We start from the raw sequence: 21,835 nt of genomic DNA, 5'->3' as shown, positions 1-21,835 counted from the left end.
TGAGAGCCCCTTGTCACACCTTCTCTGTCACAGCCACTCAACTCACTCCATCCGCTTTGCAGGAAGGAGGAGCCTTGCTGCCTTCAGAGGCCGACCCTTCTACAGGCTCCATTCCAGCCTCTGACACCTGGTAACAAGTGGGAACTCTCCTTACAGAGTTGGGAAATGTCACAGCTGGCAGCTGGGGCACATGGCCTTAGAAAAAGGACCACTCAGACGAGGAGTGATGCTGTCTACAGTGGAGACACGGGTCTATGCTGGGCGGATGGGCTGGAGCCCAGGGCAAAATAAGCGGGCTGGCTGCCCTCTGAGCAAGGCACGAGAGTGACCAGGAAAGGCCCACGGCTGAGCGCGAGGCTCTGCCACTGCCACCACCACAGACGGCCACCTCGGCCCCGAGAACAGCCCTGCCCAGGCTCAGGGCTGAACCACCACCTCTGTCCCGGGAATAGCCGAGGTCACACCAACGGGCCACACAGAGGCCCCTCACGCAGACAATTACCTTTCATGAAGAATCGGCAGGTGGGACGAGGTCTCACCTTCCTGTCACTGGGGTCCTTCACCTCACCCTCCTCCAGGTCATCGTCCTGAAACAGAGACAGTGTCACTTGAAGAGAGGCTCATCTGAATGAGGTTGACGAGGCAGGAGGGACACCTACCAACGCGTACGGCACTCCCTAAACCAGAGAGGGTACGGCCACGCGACTCACGCAGCCATGTTCATACACACTCCCAAACCTGAGGTTCCTTCTCATCGGGCATCAGGGATGATCAAAGCTCACCCACAGACTATACCGTCACAGAAAACACCAAGAAACAACGTTCTGTGATGTACGTGATATGCGACACAGGCCAGGCTGTCATCACAGTTCTCTTAACTAGCAATTCTGGGCAGGAAATGGCCACCCTGCAGGTTTTTAATATTTTTTACACTTAAACTTTATAGGACAAAATATTTTGTGTCCTTTATTTTTTTTGTTTTTTCTTTTTTTTTTAAATATTTAATTATTTATTTGGCTGCACCAGATCTTAGTTGCAGCATGTGGGATCTAGTTCCCTGACCAGGGACTGAACTTGGGGCCCCCTGCTTTGGGAGCACAGAGTCTTAGCCACTGGGCCACCAGGGAAGTCCCTATTTTGTGTCCTTTAAACTAGGCACTTTCTCTAATTTACAAGTCTAAGGACGAGGAGGAGGGAATTTAGGCGACTCAGGTCACTGAATAGATCCGCTTCAGCTTAGACCTGGGCCTTCTCTTCCTGTTCTGGCCCAGAGTTCCTAACCTTGGTTTTATAATGCAGGAGGGTTTCAAGACCACAGTCGGGGTGGGTCTCTCCTCCAGGGATTTCAGAGAGCAACTTGGACCACTGCTCTGCACCCTCCCCAGCCTCCTAGCTGTGCCTCTGAGCTGAAACCCCAGCCCAGGATGGCCCCTAGCTGAAGCAGGGATCCAGCTCCCTGTTGATGTAGTTAAGATGCTAAGTCCAGGATAGAGCCCCACCTGGTCTGCAGGCCCCGGCCCGTTTCAGAGCGCCCTCGTGTGGTCAACACATGGGACCCAACAGGCAGGACAGAGGCCTGGGAGACCCTCCTCTCATCTCCTGCAGCACTGCCCTCGTCCAAACGACTGCCTGTCCCACTCAGCCTAAGGACTGCTTCTGGATGGGCACCCACACCCGTGACCCTCCGCACGCTCCCCACAGCTCTGTGACAGCAGTGAGTCCGGCCTGACCATGTTCTCACCTCTCCTCCTCGGTGGGTAACACACAGCCCGAGTCAGAGGCCCCACAGCCCCCAACCCCAGCCACAGCCCCAGCTGCCACGGCTACTGACCCGATGGCGCCATCCGCTTTTCATCTGCTGCTGCTCCAAGTGCAGTGTCGGATTTACAGTAAACACTTTTCATTGAATGAGGAAACACTGGAGACAAACCCCGGACTTAAGGTGACTTATTCCAAAGCTTAAATAGTTGTATAATTTCTGCCTTAAAAACACCAAGTTATTAAGAAGTATTTTGCAAAAAAAAAAGAAAAAAAGAACAGGGCTGAGAGCTATCTCTCTTAAGAGAGCCAGCAGAATGATTTCTTTTAGAGAAAGTAACAAGTTTTTTTTAAAGGTCCTGAGAATTTATTCATCTAATAACTGAAAGTTTGTACTCTGTGATCAACATCACCCCCTGGTCCCCCCAGCCCCGTCTCCCAGCCCCGTCCTCCTCCTGCTTTCCTCAGGCACGGGGTCCTACACTACCACCTCATGTGCTATCTGTCACGGGTCATACAGATGCTCACATTGGAGCTGAGAGCGGATTCTGTTTGTTCTCATTAGAAAAACAAAACTCTTTTGAGAGGTCAGAACTCATTCAACTCTTCTGTTCTGTTTGAAAATCGATGCACAGGAATTGAAATGATGAGCACAGAACAACTGCTTTTAAAAAACCAAGATTCACAGCCAGCGCACTCGATCAGGTTAGAGATCTGTTTCTGCAGAGATGTTACTCTCGATATTCACCAGAGCATTCGAGAGCCAGCCGCCCAGCTCAGCCACTTCTCAGACGCCAGACAGATGAAAGCATCAGTAAATCACCCAGCAGGAGAATATTCTCAATCGTCAACTAACCGTTCATTTAGCACAATGGCCTTTCAAGTGACAAACACAAGGAGTTCTGAGATCTTATAAACGGTTTCAAGCAAATACAACTCAAGAAGGATGTCTCTAAAGCCAGCCCCCCAGTGCTTCCAGCACCAGGTCAGGGCTGTAACTGGCAGGAATTCCAGCGGGTGGCCCCTGATCCTGTGACCTAGAGTGGAACCAGTAGAGAGCAGGTGTCCCCAGAAGCAAACTGGTGGGTCTATAAACAGCTAAAAGGGCACCAACAACTAACTCAGGGAGCTTGCGCCAGGCCCCCCTACAGTTTACAAATCCAGGGATAGCCTAGCAGCATGTCCTTGGGGTTAGCATACATGGGGCACAGGGCATGGGGTGGCCTGGGTTCTCCTGCTGCTACCAAGACCGTGGACTTGACCCCCAGGCCCCAGCCCTGCCCTCCTACCCACCTTTCCAGCACCCAGAGCTCCCACCCGGGCCTCAGGGGACACACGTGGTGGGTGCTCAGCATTGTGACAAGAAAAACCCCTCAAAGGCAACACGTCAAATGTGAGCAAAGGGAGCACCGGTGACATCTACCTTCTCCTTAGTGTGGGTTATTTTCCTTAAAACAAAACCACAAAGCCAGGGTATGACCTCAGCAACAAAAAGAACTCATTTCCAACCCAGCATCTCCCCGGCCACAGCAGATAAGGAAGCAGATGGAGGCATGTGCCCCAAAGCAGAGGCCCAGGGGCCACCAGGCCAACCAGGGGCTCCTTGAACCCACAATTCTGCACAGTGAGGTAGCAGTTCAGGTCTATAACCCTGCATGCACACCCTTCTGGGCCAGAGATGATGTTCTGGTCTCCCAATGGTGATGGGGTGTGGAGCAGCGCCTGTGAGGGGACCCAGGACCTGTGCACGAAGCAATAAACACAAACCACAAACAGGTTCCAGCATGTTGGGCGCTGGCTGGAGGGCAGCCTTCCTACCCCAGAGCTTCTGGGCTGCTCGGCTAAGCAAGCACAGTGGTCCAGCCCCGACTAGCCAAGCAGAGGGAGGTGGGAGGCCTGATTGAATCCCTTGGGGCCAGGCCTCAGCAGCTTCTCCGCCTCCCACCAGAGGGCAGTGCTGCGAATGCCCCAGATTTCTAAGCCCCTAAATCCTTTGGTAGAAGATACTGTGTGTCCAGATAGGAAAGGAGCAGGCAGATGCGAGCCTGAGAAAAGACAAAGCCCGTATGCAAAGAAAAGGCTTCAGAGCTGTATTCATCCCTGGCTGGGCCAGGAGCCATCACTTCTGCCTGAGCAGCAGTGTGGACAGTCCACTCGGGGTGCGGGCCCTGTTCCACCGTCTCCGAGCAGCCACCCTACCAGTGCAACAGTCACTGACCAAAGCCGGAAAGGAACAGAATACTCCGCCCCTTCCCAAGTGGATGGCACGCACCAGGTGCCAAAGTTTTGTTAAGCAGATGACACGCGAGACATAAAAACAGAACCAAGTCAAAAAGTGGAGGAGACGATGGAAGGGCGAAAGATGGAAGGACTGGAGTCTGCAAAGGCAAGTCACAGACCCTGGAGGGAGGAGGCTCTGTGCAGGACCACACAAGGCACACATGGCTGCTCGTGCCATTCGGCTGTCTGAGCTGCCAGCACAGGTGAGACCGCTAAGTCAAGTTCACCCATGCTTCAGCTGTCACTTGGTGGGGACCCTCGGCCCCCTCCACAAATAAGCTAGATGCTATAAATAGCTGGCGCACAATCATGTTTGCAAAATCCCCTCCCACTGCAGCAGGGAAGTGGCACTTCCAGAAGGGCACTGGTATCTGAAGGTAGCTCACCAAAATACGTAAAAGTCATTCAAGGCCTGAGTTATAAACCACGTGGTTCAAACAGAAGAATGTCAAAGGTTCGTTGTACAAACTGATGTCACTACCCAGGAAACCACCAAGAAAGTGGAAAAGCTGGGGAGAGGGAGCTTACTCCTGCCAAACGAACTGACCTGTCCCAGTGATCCAAAGCCTACAAAGGAAAAAAGCAGGTCAGTGTACCCCAACAGAGAAAAGCACTTCTCAGTTAAAAGAAGGGTAAATCACTTGTGTTCTTGGAGGTGAGGGTGCTAAAGAGCAACAAGAACACACACACTGACGACCCAGTCAGTTCAGACTGTGGAATCACAGCAAAGGCACCAAGCTTGACATGCCAGAAAGGGGCAGAGCCCACAGAAAGGGCATAACATCTAAGTAGGTGATCAAAGAATGGGGAGGAGGCTGGAATGCAGGCAGCTGGGCACACGTGAACCAGAGGGGCTCCCATGAGGGTCCGAGTCTCAATTCATACGGCCCAGCCCTGTCCAGGCCTGCCTGTCTGGAGGGGCGACAGGCTCTGCTCTGCCTGGTCACGCCCCTGCGTGTCACAATGAGCCCAGCACACTGCGGGGCCTGTGGGGGTGCCTGTGGACGGACACGCCACCCTGTGGCTGAATGAAGCTGGGCCTGGGCCCAGCGGGGCTCTGGGGCCCTCTTTAGAGGCCAGGCAGGTACAAGCCAAATGAAACAACCATCTAGGGTCAAGTGGGCAAGAAAGTCAACCTGGATGTCTACTTCTCATGTTGTTTCTGAAGAAACCAGCTATCTCCAAACAACAGGTGTTTTCCTGGGCCAGCTCAGGTCAATGCCATGTCCTAGGCCACCACATCTAACTCAGTGCAGGTGGGAGAGCCCCCAGGACATGTGGGGAGATATCTGACCGCACGCGAGCATGGAAAGGCTGAGAAGTCGATGAACTTGCCCTACGGACCATTCACAGCTGAAGCAAGAAGAGCTTGCACCTCATCCTTTCTTAAAGGGGGAGGACTGCCCAGACCCGCTGGCCGCACGTCCCGTCACTAACAGCCCCATGTCCTATGGGCAGGACGCTGACTCAGCTTTTCTTTTTGTAAACTGAGAGACCAAACTAATGGGCAACCTCAATCAATGATTTCGTCTTCTGCCCCAAATGTCATCCAAACTGATTAACTGGAGTCTCGTGGCATCTCTTTTTCCTCTGGCAACTCTCTGGTTGAGAATTTTCCAAACTGCAAGGGAAGCTCAGCTGGCAGAACCTAAGAATGCTCACAGACAATGTCCCGACAGCACCTTTGTAAGTACACTAACAAGCAGTGGCTACTGGCTTAGGAGACCATCTGCTACGCTTAGCTGTGAGAAGACAAAAGATCTAAAATTCTAAGCTTGTAACTGCACACATGAGCTTGTAATGCCCCACAAAGTTCTGTTCTCGTGAAGTTCGAGAAGCAATAACCAGGCACAACCATGGCCCCAAGACACGGCATACGTACTAGCTGCCGAGGAAGCCAGCGTGTCAGGCAAATCCAGCTCACACACTTAACCAACAACCCCCTCCTTCGGTGATCCAGAACATTTCTGGGAGCTATTCCTCACACCTCTCCCCTCAGTGCCTCTCCCATGAGCAGAATCTCCTTCCTGGGATATTAAAACTCCAGGTCTTGTCAATCTGCTCTGTCTGTCTCTCCCCTCCTTTGAGTAAAAGCATTTATCAGCAGGACTTCAGATTCTTCCCTCCCCAAAATTCAACCTCTTAAAAGATGGTGAAGGAAGTTCTTGCATCAGGATTATCTATCATAAATCCCAACTGCCCACAACTAAGACAATTATTACCAGATACCTTCTCCTTAACCTGAAAGGCCAGATTAACAAAGTTAAAAGAATGTGATGGTCAAAAGTCAAAGTGCTCTGACACACAATCCCATTTTCTGCAGTCCCAAGGAGACACTTCCAAGGAAGCTTGGCCTAGAGAAGACCCTCAGCAGAAGACAAAGAGAAAAATGGCCAAAATAATAGACAAAACTGGAAGGAAGTTTCCTCAGTCTCGAGAATGTAACAGGAATTGAAATCCACAATGGTTCTAGTTGAACACTAACTCAAACAGTACTTAAAGACAAGAAAAAAAAAAAAGCACAAAATGCTTAAAAAAAAAAAATCCAAAGTTTTAACACAATCCAACCAACAGCACCAGACAGATGAGTGAGGGTCTGTGGAACTTCTGCCAGCTGCCGACTCCAGGCCAGGCTAGTCTCCATGCCTTCAGTGCCCCCTCACCACCAGGGCAACGGCCCCAGCGCCAGCCCCCCGACCCCTCCTCAGGGTGCCCACCGCGCCTACTCACATCAATCTCCCCGTCGTCGATCTCCCCGTCGTCATCCTCTTTCCTCTTCTCCTTGGCAGCCTCCGGGGGCTCCTTGTCCTCCACGGTGCGGACCCCTGCCTTCCCCTCCTCCCCAGGAGCCCCCTCTGCGTGCTCATCATCATCCTCGGGCCCAGCCTTCTCAGCGTCGTCCTCCTGCGCGCCGGGGGCCGGCTCCTCGGGCACCTCCTCATCGTAATCTAGCTCATGCTCATCCAGGTCCCTGGTGACTGACGAGGCCTCGTCCCTCAGGTCGCTGGCACGGTCCCCCTCGGCTCGCGGGGGGCTGGCCGGGCCCCTGCTCAGCTCCTGAGCCTCAGAGTCCCGGTCGTCCTCGTCGGAGCGACTCTCCTCGTCCTCCTGGCTCAGTCCTGGGGCCACGCTCTCCTCATCCTCCAAGTCGGAAGCCCTCCCACCCGCCGCGTCCAGATCCTGCTCAGACCCGCTTTCCCTCAGGATGTCATCGTCCGAGAGCCCCTGCTGCTCTTCTTCTTCATCCTCCGGAGAGCGAGGGTCCCGGTCAGGGCTCTCGGCCACATCCATCAGTACCCACGGTTCTGCAAAAGAAAGAGAACACACTCAGAGCATCCAGCAGAAGGGCCAGTCAGTCTCGTGTGGGTCTCCTGGCCCCAGGAGGGCTCGGACCCGTGGCTGCCCGGCTCCTCTACATCCCAGACTGCGCTCCACAGCCCAGCGGCACCAGGCACCACAGCCCAGGCCTCCATGGGGCCAGGCTGGGCTCACTGAGCTGGGCATCAGGAGCTCCATACTGGGAGCCACCGGGTGCCAAGAGCCCCAGCATGCCCCCCTCCTCCCAGGGCAACCCAAGCTTATCTTGAGCAGGAAGATGGGCACCACAAGCAACAGCTTTTTGGGCTCTTAAAGTAATTTCTTTTGAAATTCAGGAGGATGTGCATTAGGAACAAGGTGGCAACACAGAAGGCAACACACCTGACCACTGTCTGGAGCCCCCCACAGGGTCTGGAACACAAACCCGACTGCCTCGGACAGTCCCCAGGACGCAGGCTGTCTCTGCTCCTGCATACGCCTCTCCAGGGCTAGGCCTGTGACTGCCAAGTCACAATCACTGGGGGTGATCCTTAAACTGCAGGTCCTTCTGGAGCCGCCAAGGGACACCAGAAGGCCTCCATGCACCCCGATTCTCAAGAAGTACCTTTCCAGGATGGGCATGCTGCAGGAAACAACTCTGGCAGAAAATCATACGTGTTTCAGTAGTTTCAAATATAAAAACACTGACTGTCATCCTAGAAGATTTCTTTTCTATTTTTACTAACTAGATTTAATTATAAACTGACTATTTCCTGGTTTTCCCACCCTAATGTGCAAAGACAAAAAATTGTCCCATTTGTTCTAAACACAGGCTGCATAAGCTGGGGTGAGACAGTGTATGTGTGTGCGTGTGCGTGTGTGAAATCAACACCAAATAGCCAACCAACACCACACAGCCTACAAGCGAACACTGACCGTCCACCAGGCCAGGGGTCACCATCAAGCTGGTGTGAAAGAGCAGGAACAGTGAAAGGTTTAATGTTCACCTGAGTCTTCAAGACTTTATTAAAAACAATGTATGCCAGTCATGTTACATGGTACCTTGATGAAACCTGAAAACACACATACTCGTATTTGTATAATTATATAAAATTATTTATGCACTTATATATAACCAAAGTTTTAAAATATATCTTTTAAACGTACACCTTCAAAAGGAGAACGTGTGTTTAAAGATGCGCATATCAAGAACTGGTATCTGAACCCATAGTTAAAAAATTTTTTTTGCTGATAATGGAAATTATTAAAATTCAGCAAACATAAGGACAAATCACTTAAAATTCATCACTTTATAAATAAATAGTCAGCAATGAAAGGAATTTACAAACCAATCCATTTAAAGTCACTTAAAAGTAGACAGCTTGGAAAACGATTCCCTTTGCGGCCTTCTAATGACACTGTCCAGAGGCAGGCCTGCTGAAGGAATTATTAACATTAAAAAGTCAGTCCTAAAGCGCTGTATTTTGCTGCCTCCCTGCACAGGGCAGAGCTTGTCACCACATACATCCCTCTAGCAGACCAGGGCGACCGGCAAGGTGAGAAAGCTACCAAGACAGGACCCACATCCTCACCTCCTCCAGACACAGCATTGGGCATACGGCAACCAGTCGGGGGCCAGTGGCAAACCAGCAGCCTCCAGCCCCACCTTAGCTGATATCAATGAAATGTATGAGATTTTCCTTGGTGTACAATGTCCTATGCCTACCCTAGCATAGCTTTTACTACACTGTGCGTAAGAAACCTCTCCATAGAGAGGCAGGGACTTTCACTCCCCAGTTGCTCAGGCTGGCCCCCGGGACCCTGAAGGCAGGCAGTCACATACAACTGGTCACTAAGCCTCAGACAAATTCCGACTGTCACATAGTACAGTGTAACGGCAACCTTGGGAACCAAGTTGCCTCTGAAATTAATCAGCTAGTAACCAAAATTAAGTGTCCTCTTAAACTAGCTTAAAATCCACACAACTGCTACTTGAGCCTTGCAACATACTATCCTGTTCACTGTTCCTGGCACCAAGGCTGCTTGCCAGTAACATGATAACAGTCCCTTCCTGGGGCCCAGGTGCCAAAAGGTTCCATTGTCATGATTGGTCCAACCAAATTGCTTTGTGCATTTTGGCAAACTTGGATTTAAATCCTAGGGTAAGAAATGGAAGAAAAAGAGCCCCTAGCTTCAGATATACAAACTCAAGCAAGTGGACCATGTCTTTCTGGGACATGGGGATCAGTGTGGGCCTCTGAATCAGAACCCGAATCCTCACTCCACTGCCTGCCGGCCTTAGGGTCCTGAACAAATTACGTAAACTTGCCAGACGCCAGTTTCTTTATCTGAAATATGGGGAAACAGCATCCATTCTAAAGTCACTGCAGCAGCGAGATGAGACAAAGCTGATGGCTTCCAACACCTGTGTCCCACTCCCCACGAGACTGCCCAGGGGCCAGTCACCCAACACATACCAGAGAATGCACTCAGCACGCTCACGTCTTCACAACAACTCTGCAGCAAAATCAACAGCCACCCTACCTGCGGCGAGGCTACTGCTCTGCCAGGCACTGGATCTAGTCTCTTACATCGACCTTTCAGACAAACAATGTTACCCCTCACAGAGAAGGAAACCGAGTCACCTGGCCACTGAGTGCAGTCCAAGCTGGAGTCTCTACTCTGCTGCCCAGTCCTGGAGCCAGCCCGATGCAGAACATGAGCTCCTGCTACCTGCCCTGGGACTAACTGCCACACACCACCATTGTTCTACAGGAAAACGGGGACCTGAGCGCCAAATGACTCCACAAATTCTGTTCTGGAATACAGCCCTCACACTGACCGGGGACTTCCACTGACCCAGGAGATTTGTCTGTTGTTCTCTTCTCCCTTCTCAAGTTTTGTGCTGATCCATCTGGCTTCCTGTCCGAGCCCTTCTAGAACCCAAAAGACGGCTTTTTGCAGACATGGAAAAGTTACTATATGGTCCATACAGACTATTAGGTAAAAAATAGTGATGATCGTACAGAAATCGAACTTGTGACACCACTTATTTTAAATGTGTCTCAAGTTTGAAACTTCCAGGCACTTAAAACTAACAGTAAACCTAACAAAAGAAATCCCCCAAAGGTGCACACTTGTATACCAATACCACAGGAAACGCTGCCTCAAACTAAAATCCCAAGGCTGCTGGATGGTGTGTGGAAAGAAGTCCTCACAGAGCCTGAATGTGCCCCTGTTTGTATTATGGAAATCACTTCACCCTCCTCCCCAAGCACAGAGCTATCTTCCCTCCTCTAAAGAGCTATTTTTAGCAAAAGGCCCTTTGTGCACCTGCTTCAATCCAGGTGGATAAGTGCTATCAGCCTTCCACTGGCGGCAGGGCGGGGAAGGGCACGGATGGCTTTGAGAATCTGAGGAAGGGGATGGCTCTTCTCCCTAGAAAAACCTGGACATAAGCAATTTATCTCCCATTTCTGGGAGTTCAAAACCTCCCTAGACTGAGAACCACTGCCCTGAGTATGTTGTGCAGTATTCTACCATGTGCCCACACTCACCACGCTATACTGCCATTATCGGTTTGTAAAGTCTGTTGGGAGACATCCCCCCCATGAGTGAGTGGAAGGACTCAGACTCTCCTCGGTCCTCTGAACTCAGCAAATGGCTACCACACAACTTACTGTCTGAACCTGGGGGCACTGCTGACAACTACCACAGGCACTAAGTCACAGCCTTCCTAGGCACACCAGGACACACAGTCACCCGCAGGCGGCCCTGACACTCATCTGGGGAAAGAGACTCACTTTTTCTCTCCCTGTGAAATCTCCTGGGATTTTACAATCTGAGGCTACATCCAGGTGAACAGCTTGCAGAGGAAAACATACCAAAGAACTGACTTAACAGAAGCACCCCGAGTGACACCTTGTTGGGCAGGAGGGGAGTACCGCTAGGGGTCAGAATGCAGTTTGTGTTTCAGGCCCACTCTGGGAGAGTTAACTGGTTCTCTGGGCATCAGTGTCCTATTCCAAGATTAATTCAACTTGGCAATTATGTGAGTAAGTGCTATGCGTCAGGAGCCAGGAAAACATGTGGTCTACTGAGTGTACACAGTGAAACACAGGGTCCTCTGGGCACGTCTTCACAACTCCCAGGCTCACAACACTTACTTAGTGTGTTCTTCTCACACAATCACCCTATCATCAGGCATTCTTGGCAAAGTTTATAACTCTTTAGGCCTTTGATTCACAAGATAGTGAAACTGCCTGGAAAAGAGAGTAACAGTGTCCATCACTGTGTCTCCACAGCGCAGTACACTAGCAGATGGAAACTGACAGATGCTTGTCGAATAAATCACAGAGTCTCCTTGGGTTGTAAATTACCTGTTGCATGCCAGAAAGAAACTTGAAATAAGTGTCTACTTTTTAGAAGACTGTTCTGGAACTGAGACAGAGTGGTGCTGCCTCCTTTTCCAGCGGTCATTCTGGAAGGCTGCACCCCGACTCCAAGGGCACTGCTAAAATACAGAACATTTGGGAACTTTTCTGAGAGAACTTTAGAACATGCAATACAATCCCCGGGCACTCTCAGTGGCAGCATATCTTCCCTCTCTCAAGGTGGGTCAGCAGAAAGCCATTCAAAGCCTGGTCTGGTTAAGTGAGGTGAGTTCCCAAGCCAGGTAAGACGATTTTGGGTCAAACATGTGGTATGACTGTTGAACAAGACTGATTTTTCTTCTATGGCTTGCATATTTACTACCTAAACAGGACTTCTAAAGAGATTCTGGCAAAAAAGTACCAATGAAATACAAGTCTAACCTTCCAGGACAACAATTTTTAATAGAGCTGTCCCTATCTGAATGCCCAAGTTCTGGTACATCTGGTTAAAATTCATGTTCATAACTTCATAGCTTTACAATATCCAAAAGAAGGATGTCAAGACTGGTGATAGACATCATCCCCAAACAGACTAAGCCTGAACCAAACGACTTCTCAGGGAGGAAGCACTCACCTTGAGATGATTTGTGAAAAAGGAAAACACCTCCTTTGCTCTCTGGAATGGTCTCATAAAACTATCTTACCCACCAAAAACTGGAGAGAAATTCTAGCCTCCAGAACATTTGTGACTGGTTTCCAGAGCTAGGTGGGTTCCACACTTGTGCTCAGATTGTAACATCATCAGGCAACAATGCCCCTTGCCTGGGAAGCAGGAATTGGCCTGGGTCCAGCTTCACCCTGAGAATCCCAACCTCTGCTCTGGGACAGGACCACTCCACAGGCGACACGAAGGAGAACGGATGAAAGCCACTGCTATGCCCCTAAACGCACTTTTCTTCCATTCTCCCCAAACGGATCTAAAGACGGACCTGCTCTCACAGATGTAGAGCTGAACAGCTCATATAAGATGATCAACCACTCTATCCGGCAAACTCAGCCGTCATAAAGTATTCAGGAAAACTTCAGTTTTAGCAGGAGTAAGGCGGGAAGTTTTTAAGTCTTAGGTTCTCCCAGCAATGACCCGGCATCCTATGGGCTTTCAACCAAAGGGGCACAGGGAAGTTTATTCCAAAGAGTGGCGTGCGTCTTGGGGCACAGCCAATAGATCCAACCTGTGCCGCCCGGGAAGTCGAGGGAGCAAGTTCCAGGAGGATCCAGAGAGCTCAAAGCTCCCGAAGAGCCTATTCTCAGTCCGGAGGGTGAACTTGCGTGCCTCCTTCCGCACCCCCATCTTTGTGGGCGGAAAGCAGTGCCACGCGAATGTCCCGGAAGAGAAATGACAGCTTCGGGAGATCAACCCCACGACGGAGTGCGGAGGCAGCCGCCAGGCGCTCGAGCTTAGAGGGATTCAGGACCCCCGGCCAGTTCGTCCGGACCGAACCTGGGATCGTGCCTAGCTCCGCGTCCTCTTCCCGGGGCCCGAGAGTCACGCTTCGGCCGGGGGCAGCCTGGAGTGCTCCCCGGAGGCAGAGGCGGCGAGGCTCCGGGCCTCGGCTCAGTGCCGCCGCCACGCTCCTTGCCCGGCCGCCTCGGCCTCTTTCTCCCGCCGGCCAGGCCTCCCAGCCACCACCACCACTTACCTCAGCTCGAGGGCAGAGAGGGGGCCACGGCTTCGCAGGGGTCGGGACGGCGCGGAGAAGGCGTCTCTCGGCCCTTCCGCTGCTCCCAGGCTCCGGCTTCAGGCACGACGCGGGCGGAACAAACGGGCTCCACTAGCCGCGGGGGCCGGCCATTGTGCGACGTCATCAGGCCGCGACGGTTATCTGCGGGCCGGCGGGCTTCCCTCGCTCGCCACGCCCCCCATCTGCTTCCTTCCGGCCTCCGCGCCCCCGCCCCCGCGCGGCCCCGCCCCCTCGGGGCGCGCCCGCCCGAGTCACGGCGCAGGCGCGGCCGGGGCCCCGACCCTAGGGCGGGTCTCAGAGCGCGCGCACCGCCCATCGAGGTGCGAGGAAGGATGTCCGCGGCGCGTGGTCACGTGAAGTACTGGCGCAGGTTCCCGCCTAGCGGTCCGCTGTTCCCGCTGTACCCGACCAGGCATAGCTGGGTCCCGCGACGTCACGGCTCAGCGCTTACCTTCTCCAGTCCTGCTGAAGAGCCCCCAGCCTAAAGTTAATCCTTTTCGGGAAATGAGTTTAAATAACAAAACTTAGACCTTTTAAATTGCTTACTAGGGACTACATAGCTCCCTCTCTGTTAAAATATCAGTTCAACACAAAATTAATCATTTTCGAAAAACTGAGTTTAAATGTCAAAGTTTAAACGTTTTAGAAACTATTTCTGTGGTACTAAATAGCTCTTGCTTTATCAAATATAATCAGTCCAACACAAAATTTAATCATTCTTTGATACTGAGTTTAAATGTCAAAGCTTAAAAGTTTTAAACTAATCCTCATGCGGTTAAAAAGTATCAACAGGTCCAAGATCTAATCACGCTAAACCTATCAAGCCTAAATGATATTGCAGCCTGTCCCTAGAGTGGAAATTTAAACCCATCAGTCTGCAACCCAACAGTCTGATCAGCACTAGGGAGATGACCTGTATATGACCCCTCCCCTTCCTAAAGCAAGGCACCCTTGTTGGAGCAACCTACCCTCTTAGCTTCCTTTTCCCACCCTCTGTGCCCATAAAGACCCAGTTCTCCCCAGTCAGTCTCTCCCATCAGGAAGTTTCCATAAGCCTCTTATCCTTATCCCTCAGAGGGCAAACAGAATGAAAACCACAAACACAGAAAACTAACCAAACTGATCAAATGGACCACAGCCTTGCCTAATGCAATGAAACTATGAGCCATGCTGTGTAGGGCCACCCAAGATGGACGGGTCGTGGTGGAGAGCTCTGACAAAACACGGTCCACTGGAGAAGGCAATGGCAAGCAACTTCAGAGTTCTTGCCTTGAGAACCCCATGAACAGTATGAAAAGGCAAAAAGATATGACACTGAAAGATGAACTCCCCAGGTCCGTAGGTGCCCAATATACTACTGGAAATCAGTGGAAAAATAACTCCAGAGAGAATGAAGAGACAGAGCCAAAGCAAAAACAACACGTTTGTGGATGTGACTAGTGATGGAAGTAAAGTCTAATGCCATAAAGAACAACATTGCATAGGAACCTGGAATGTCAGGTCTATGAATCAAGGTAAACTGGAAGTGGTTGAATAGCAGATGGCAAGAGACATCAACCTTTAGGAATCAGTGAGTTAAAATGGACAGAAATGGGTGAATTTAACTCAGATGACTGTTTTATTTACTAATGTGGGCAAGAATCCATTAGAAGAAATGGAGTAGCCCTAAATCGGTCAACAAAAGAGTCCAAGATGCAGTACTTGTGTGCAATCTCAAAAACAACAGAAAGAACTCTGTTTCCAAGGCAAACCATTCAGCATCACAATAATCCAAGTCTGTGCCCCAACCAGTAATGCTGAGAAGCTGAAGCTGAGCAGTTCTATGAAGACCTACAAGACCTTCTAGCACCCAAAAGAGATGTCCTTTTCATTCTGGGGACTGGAATGCAAAAGCAGGAAGTCAAGAGATACTTGGAATAACAGGCAAATTTGGCCTATGAGTACAAAATGAAGTTGGGCAAAGGCTAACAGAGTTTTGCCAAGAGAACGTACTTGTCATGGCAAACACCCTCTTCCAACAACACAAGAGGCAACTCTACACATGGACATCACCAGACTGTCAACACCAAAATCAAATTGATTATATTCTTTGCAGCCAAAGATGGAGAAGCTCTATACAGTCAGCAAAAACAAGACTGGGAGATGACTGTGGCTCAGATCATGAACTCCTTTTTGCCAAATTCAGACTTGAGTTGAAGAAAGTAGTGAAAACCACTAGACCATTCAGGTAAGACCTATATCAAATCCCTTACAATTATACAGTGGAAGTGACAAATAGATTCAAGAGATTATATCTGATAGCGTGCCTGAAGAACTATGGACAGAGCTTCATGACATTGTACAGGAAGCAGTGATCAAGACCCATCCCCAGGAAAAAGAAATGCAAAAAGGCAAAATGGTTGTCTGCAGAGGCCTTACAAATAGCTGAGAAAAGAAGAGAAGTGAAAGGCAAAGGAGAAAAGGAAAGATACACCCATTTGAAGGCAGAGTTCCAAAGAATAGCAAGGAGACATAAGAAAGCCTTCCTCAGCGATCAATGCAAAGAAATAGAGGAAAACAATAGAATGAGAAGGACTAGATATCTCTTCAAGAAAATTGGAGATACCAAGGGAACATTTCTTGCAAAGATGGGCACAATAAAGGAGAGAAATTGTGTGGACCTAGCCGAAGAGATTAAGAAGAGGTGGGAAGAATACACAGAACTATACAAAAAAAATCTTCATGACCCAGATAATCACGATGGTGTGATCACTCACCTAGTGCCAGACATCCTGGAAGGCCAAGTCAAGTAGGCTTAAGGAAGCATCGATAGGAACAAAGCTAGTGGAGGTGATGGAATTCCAGCTGAGCTATTTCAAATTCTAAAAGATGATGCTGTTAAAGTGCTTCACTCAATATGCCAGCAAATTTGAAAAACTCAGCAGTGGCCACAGGACTGGAAAAGGTCAGTTTTCATTCCAGTCCCAAAGAAAGGCAATGCCAAAGAATGCTCAAAGTAAGTGAAGTTGCTCAGTCGTGTCCGACTCTTTGCGACCCCCTACCAGGCTCCTCCATCCATGGAATTTTCCAGGCAAGAGTACTGGAGTGGGTTGCCATTTCCTTCTCCAGGGAATATTCCCGACCCTGGGATTGAACCCAGGTCCCTTGCATTGCAGGCAGATGCTTTAACCTCTGAGCCACCAGGTAAATTCCTCTAAGAATGCTCAAACTACCACACAATTGCACTCATCTCACACACTAGCGAAGTAATGCTCAAAATTCTCCAAGCCAGGCTTCAACAGTACACGAACTGTGAACTTCCAGATGTTCAAGCTGGATTTAGAAAAGCTGGAGGAACCAGAGATCAAATTGCCAACATCCATTGGATCATAGAAAAAGCGAGAAAGTTCCGGAAAAACATCTACTTCTGCTTTATTGACTATGCCAAAGCCTTTGACTGTGTGCATCACAACAAACTGGAAAATTCTTAAAGAGATGGGAATATCAGACCATCTTACCTGCCTCCTGAGAAATCTGTATACGGGTCAAGAAGCAACAGTTAAAACTGGACATGGAACAACAGACTGGTTCCAAATTGGGAAAGGAATACGTCAAGGCTGTATATTGTCACCCTGCTCATTTAACTTATATGCAGAGTACATCATGCGAAATGCCAGGCTGGATGAAGCACAAGCTGGAATCAAGAATGCTGGGAGAAATATCAATAACCTCAGATATTCAGATGACACCACCTTTATGGTAGAAACAGAAGAAGAACTAAAGAGCCTCTTGATGAAAGTCAAAGAAGAGAGTGGAAAAGTTGGCTTAAAACTCAGCATTCAGTAAACTAAGATAATGGCATCTTGTCCCATCACTTCATGGCAAATAGATGGGGAGACAATGGAAACAGTGAGAGTCTGTATTTTGGAGGGCTCCAAAATTACTGCAGATGGTGACTGCAGCCATGAAATTAAAAGATGCTTGCTCCTTGGAAGAAGAGCTGTGATCAACCTAGACAGCATATTAAAAAGAAGAGACATTACTTTGCCAACAAAGGTTCATCCAGTCAAAGCTATGGTTTTTCCAGTGGTCATGTATGGATGTGAGAGTTAGACTGTGAAGAAAGCTGAGCACTGAAGAATTGATGCTTTTGAACTGTGGTGTTGGAGAAGACTCTTGAGAGTCCCTTGGACTGCAAGGAGATCCAACCAGTCCATCCCAAAGGAGATCAGTCCTGGGTGTTCATTGGTAGGTCTGATGTTGAAGCTGAAACTCCAATACTTTGGCCACCTGATGTGAAGAGCTGATTCACTGGAAAAGACCCTGATGCTGGGAAAGATTGAGGGCAGGAGGAGAAGTGGATGACAGAGGATGAGATGGTTGGATGGCATCACTGACTCAATGGCCATGGGTTTGGGTGGACTCTGGGAGTTGGTGATGGACAGGGAGGTCTGGCTGTGCTTCGGTTCATGGGGATGCAAAGAGTCGGACACGACTGAGAGACTGAACTGAACTGAACTGATGCTGAAGCTGAAACTCCAATACTTTGGCCACCTGATGCAAAAAACTGACTCATTGCAAAGACGTGATGCTGGGAAAGATTGAAGGCAGGAGAAGGAGGGGATGATAGAGGATGAGATGGAAGGATGGCATCACTGACTCAATGGGCATGAGTTTGAGCAAGTTCTGGGAGTTGGTGATGAACAGAGAGGCCTGTCATGCTATAGTCCATGGGGTCAAAAAGAGTCAGACACAGCTGAGCGACTGAACTGAACTGAACAGTGCCCATAAAAATCTCCATTTTGTACAGCTTCTAGAAGCCTTTCTGCTTGCTAAATGGGATGCTGCCTGATTCATAAATTGTTGAATAAAGCTAATTAGATCTTCAAATTTACTCAGTTGAATTTTTTAAACAATGATTTCTTTTTAAAAAGTTAATTCAAGGAACAAAAAAAAAATGTAATCAGCTCAACACAAAAGTTAATCATTCTTTAGATACTGCCTTTAAATATCAGAGCTTAAAATTTTACGCCATTTCCATGGAGATCAACAACTCTGCATCTTAGTAAATGCAATCAGCTTAATATGATGTCGCCTTTCCTTGATCAGAAGGACATTATGTGGCATTTGGAGCATTTTTACCAACTGCCTTCGCAGTCCCCTGGGCGGAGCCCCACCAAGGGTCCTGCAGAGCTTCAAACTCTCCCTGTTAGGATAGGAACCTGCACTTAGAGGGACCCTGGGCTTAGTCAAATGCTCTGCTGTGCTCGCCTTAAAATACTGTATCATTTTTGAAGAAAATCAAATCATTTTCACTTTGCAATGGGCCCTGCATGAATAAATAAGGGTAGGAAAAAACTGAGGTCATCGACAAAGAGCTACCATACGACCTATGATGTCACTCCCAAAGAAATGAAATACAAAAACTTATTCCCGAATTTTCCAGCAGTGTTATTCACAACAGCCCCAGAGTGGAAACAGCCTAGGTGTCAATGGACTGATGATGGGCCAAGAAAATATGGTCCAGGGAATTCCCTGCGGTCCAGTGGTTAGAACTCAGGGCTCTCACTGCTAAAAGCCTGGGTTCAATCCCTGGTCAAGTAACTAAGATTCCACAAGCCAGGCAGTGGGGCCAAAAAAACAAAAACAAAATGGCTATCCGAATGGTAGAATACTACTCAGAAGTATAAAACGGTGAAGTCTGTCTAAGAAGAGATACCACAGTCCAATGGTAAGAGGACACAAGAAAGTGGAAGGGGGCTCTTGCCAGAGCCCAGATCTCAGATTTCCAGGCTTCAGAACTGTGAGAAATAGGTGCCTTGTTTAAGCCCCCCAGCCTGTGGGGTCTGTTATGGCGTCCTGGGCTGACTAATACATTCCATTTACATGAACTATCCAGAAGAGGCAATCCACAGAGTCAGGAAGTAGGTGAGAGGTTACCAGGGACTGGGGGAGATGCGCTGGGGAGTGATTGCTTAATGGGAACAAAGGTTCTTTCAGGGATGATAAAAATATTCGGGAGTCAGGTAGTGGTGATGGTTGTATAACTTCATGAATGTATAAGAAATCACTGAGTTGTGTACTTTAAAAGGGTGGATTTTATGGTGTAAGAGTTATTCTTAAATAAAGCTACTATTTTTAAAAAAAGAAAAGAAGGGAGATAGTAGAGGAGGTGGGGGAAAACCCCAACTGGGAACTGAGAGGTAGTGGGAGAGGCTTGAAGCGGGGGACTCCTCCTTGCTGAACCTCGAAGTGTCCTCCCATTTCTCCCCCTGCGCCCCTGTTTCCTGCTTTGTCACAGCCCCTGACTCCCAGCCTCTCCCAGGCACTCAGAACCACCTTCCTAAATCTCGGGTTGGTTCTGGTCTCATCACTCCAGCTTGAGGTCTCTGCAGCAGCTCCCCCTGCCCCCAGCATGCCGCCCCTACACTGTACCCCAGCCCCTGCCTGCCCCGCTGCCCGCGTGCTCACTGCTTCGCCCTGGACTCATCACATGTTTCTGTGCTCCCAGGTCTTTGCAGGAGCCACTCCTGCCGCCTGGAACAGGCTTCCACCTTTCACCGGGCTCACTCTTTTCTCCAGGTCACACCTTTGATAGACCTCCTCCTAGGCCCCTGGCTGGCTTGGCAGCTGTGCTGTGAGCTCCTGGATCGCCTGTAACCCCAAGTCAAACACCATGTTACAACATCCAGAGTGTGTGTGTATAGTAGGGGTGGGGGAGGGTGCATTTAGAAAGACTGAAAGTGGCCAAGATGGGATCAGAGCCCAGGTCTCTGAGTCCAAATCCTGAAACCTTGAGGCCCCAGGTGAAGGATGCAGGCAGCTCTCTCTAGGCCTCAGCATTCCAGGTCTTCGAAGTGGGGCAGTTGACACCTGCTGCTTCCCTCTCAGGATGAAGGAAGAGGCAAGAGGTGCCAAGCATCTGTTCTTGTGTGGAGTGCTGAATCACCGCCTGCCTGGTGCCCCGCATCTCACGAAACCCCTGGGAGGCAGCACCCACATTCTCTCCATCGTACAGTCAAGGAAATAGAAGCTGTACCATCACAGAGATGGGATTCCAGCCTGGGCAGCCTGATCACAAAACCCAAGTGGCCATAGCACGGTGCCCTGGTTGGGGCTGTTGGGTAAGAGAAATGTAAACTCTGTGGATGAATTATCTACTCCCAAAGAAAGTGAGGCTTTGCTTTTCCCGGCAGTTGGTTCCAGCAGGTCGCTGCCCAGGCGAGTTTGCTTCTCGGCGTCACCAGGGCTGATCTGCGCTCCCTGGGTGGGGCCTGGGCCCACCTCCCTCTCCGCAGGCTCCACCTGCAGCCTGGCTCTCCTAGGGCCACCTGGTCTGGCTCTGCTCCCACCTGGCCTACCTAGTGGGCCAGTGCCCTCCGTTTGTCCCCGAGGTTTTCCCCAGGGTGGGAGCTTCCCTCGAGCCCCCGAGGGTGTGTCCCGCCTCCTCAGTTCAGCAAGCTGTGCCCACCACCAGGGCGGGCGCGGGGCTCGTTCAGTCCTCTCCCTTGGCTCAGAGATCATCCCCTTGCTGCCCCTCCTCCCGCAACTGCCTGCTTCCAAGTGCCTCAACGCATGCGTGTGTGTCCTTATGAGTGTGTCCAGGGGCACAGGTGAGCTCCCCATGAGGGCCACTGTCTGAAAACTGCAGTTGGGAAAGTGGATCTGCTGGAGGGATCCACTGGAGGTGGGAACCAGGAGGTCTTGCCTCTTCAAGTGGCCAAACCCCCGCTGGCCTCTGTGGCTGCCTCATGCTGTCACCAGAGAGCGCCCCCACCAGATCCCAGCATTTGGGGTCCTAGCTGGGTGGGCTTCAGATTCTCGGACACTCACAGGCTGTCTGTCCCCTGTACTGGTGCATGGTCACGTGATGAGGGGCATGAGTGGGTGCAGGCTTGTGTACATGTGCACACACACCCCATCTTCATCCAGACCCCACTAACATCACAGCCCCCACGCAGGTGGAGTGAGAGGCTGCGGAAGGGTGGGCTCACCATCAGGGGTGCTGACCTCAGTGGGGTCCTTGTTCCTACAGGCTCCATTCCATCCTCTGAGGCATGGACTCCACCTGGCCTCCTTCCCTCCCTGGAGACATCCAGGTGCAACCCTGAAACCCACTGAGGAGTGGCCCCCTGTCCCTGCCGGTCTCAGGAGGTTTGCAGGCCCCAGGAGGGAGGGGAAAGGGCTCTGGGACCTTCCCTGCCTGAGGCTGTGGGCTTCTGTAGGCTCTGTGGCCCCAGGGCTACCCGCACGGCAGGGCCTGGGCAGAATGAATGAATGAAAGTTGAGCTAAGGGATAAAGGTCAGCTCAGTTCCCACTTGCAGGCCAACATCAAAGGCCCCGGAATTCCTCCCACGGTGACGATCCGGGCATGGCACTTTCTCACCCCAACACCCTCCTTCACC

The 21,835-nt window shown here is 50.3% G+C and overlaps 1 protein-coding gene across 3 annotated transcripts in view; it reads right to left on the bottom strand.

Annotated features, from left to right (window-relative positions):
- ZC3H18 (zinc finger CCCH-type containing 18) overlaps nt 1–13,563 on the bottom strand; it is a 42,387-nt gene extending 28,824 nt beyond the window's left edge. For all 3 annotated transcript variants that reach the window (XM_052655416.1, XM_052655418.1, XM_052655417.1), the window contains exons 1-3: nt 13,409–13,563; nt 6,769–7,343; nt 503–587 (exon numbers count right to left, since the gene is read on the bottom strand). In XM_052655416.1, coding sequence (XP_052511376.1) covers nt 503–587; nt 6,769–7,329 — 646 coding nt within the window. In that variant the 5' untranslated portion in view covers nt 7,330–7,343; nt 13,409–13,563. The remainder of the gene's footprint in view (nt 1–502; nt 588–6,768; nt 7,344–13,408) is intronic.
- Between the last annotated feature and the right edge of the window lie 8,272 nt (nt 13,564–21,835).

This window comes from Budorcas taxicolor, chromosome 18 (assembly GCF_023091745.1).
Source record: "Budorcas taxicolor isolate Tak-1 chromosome 18, Takin1.1, whole genome shotgun sequence".
NCBI classification, from domain to species: domain Eukaryota; kingdom Metazoa; phylum Chordata; class Mammalia; order Artiodactyla; family Bovidae; genus Budorcas; species Budorcas taxicolor.
The sequence above is the reverse complement of the archived record's forward strand: the minus strand, read 5'-3'. Positions and strand labels throughout refer to the sequence as shown.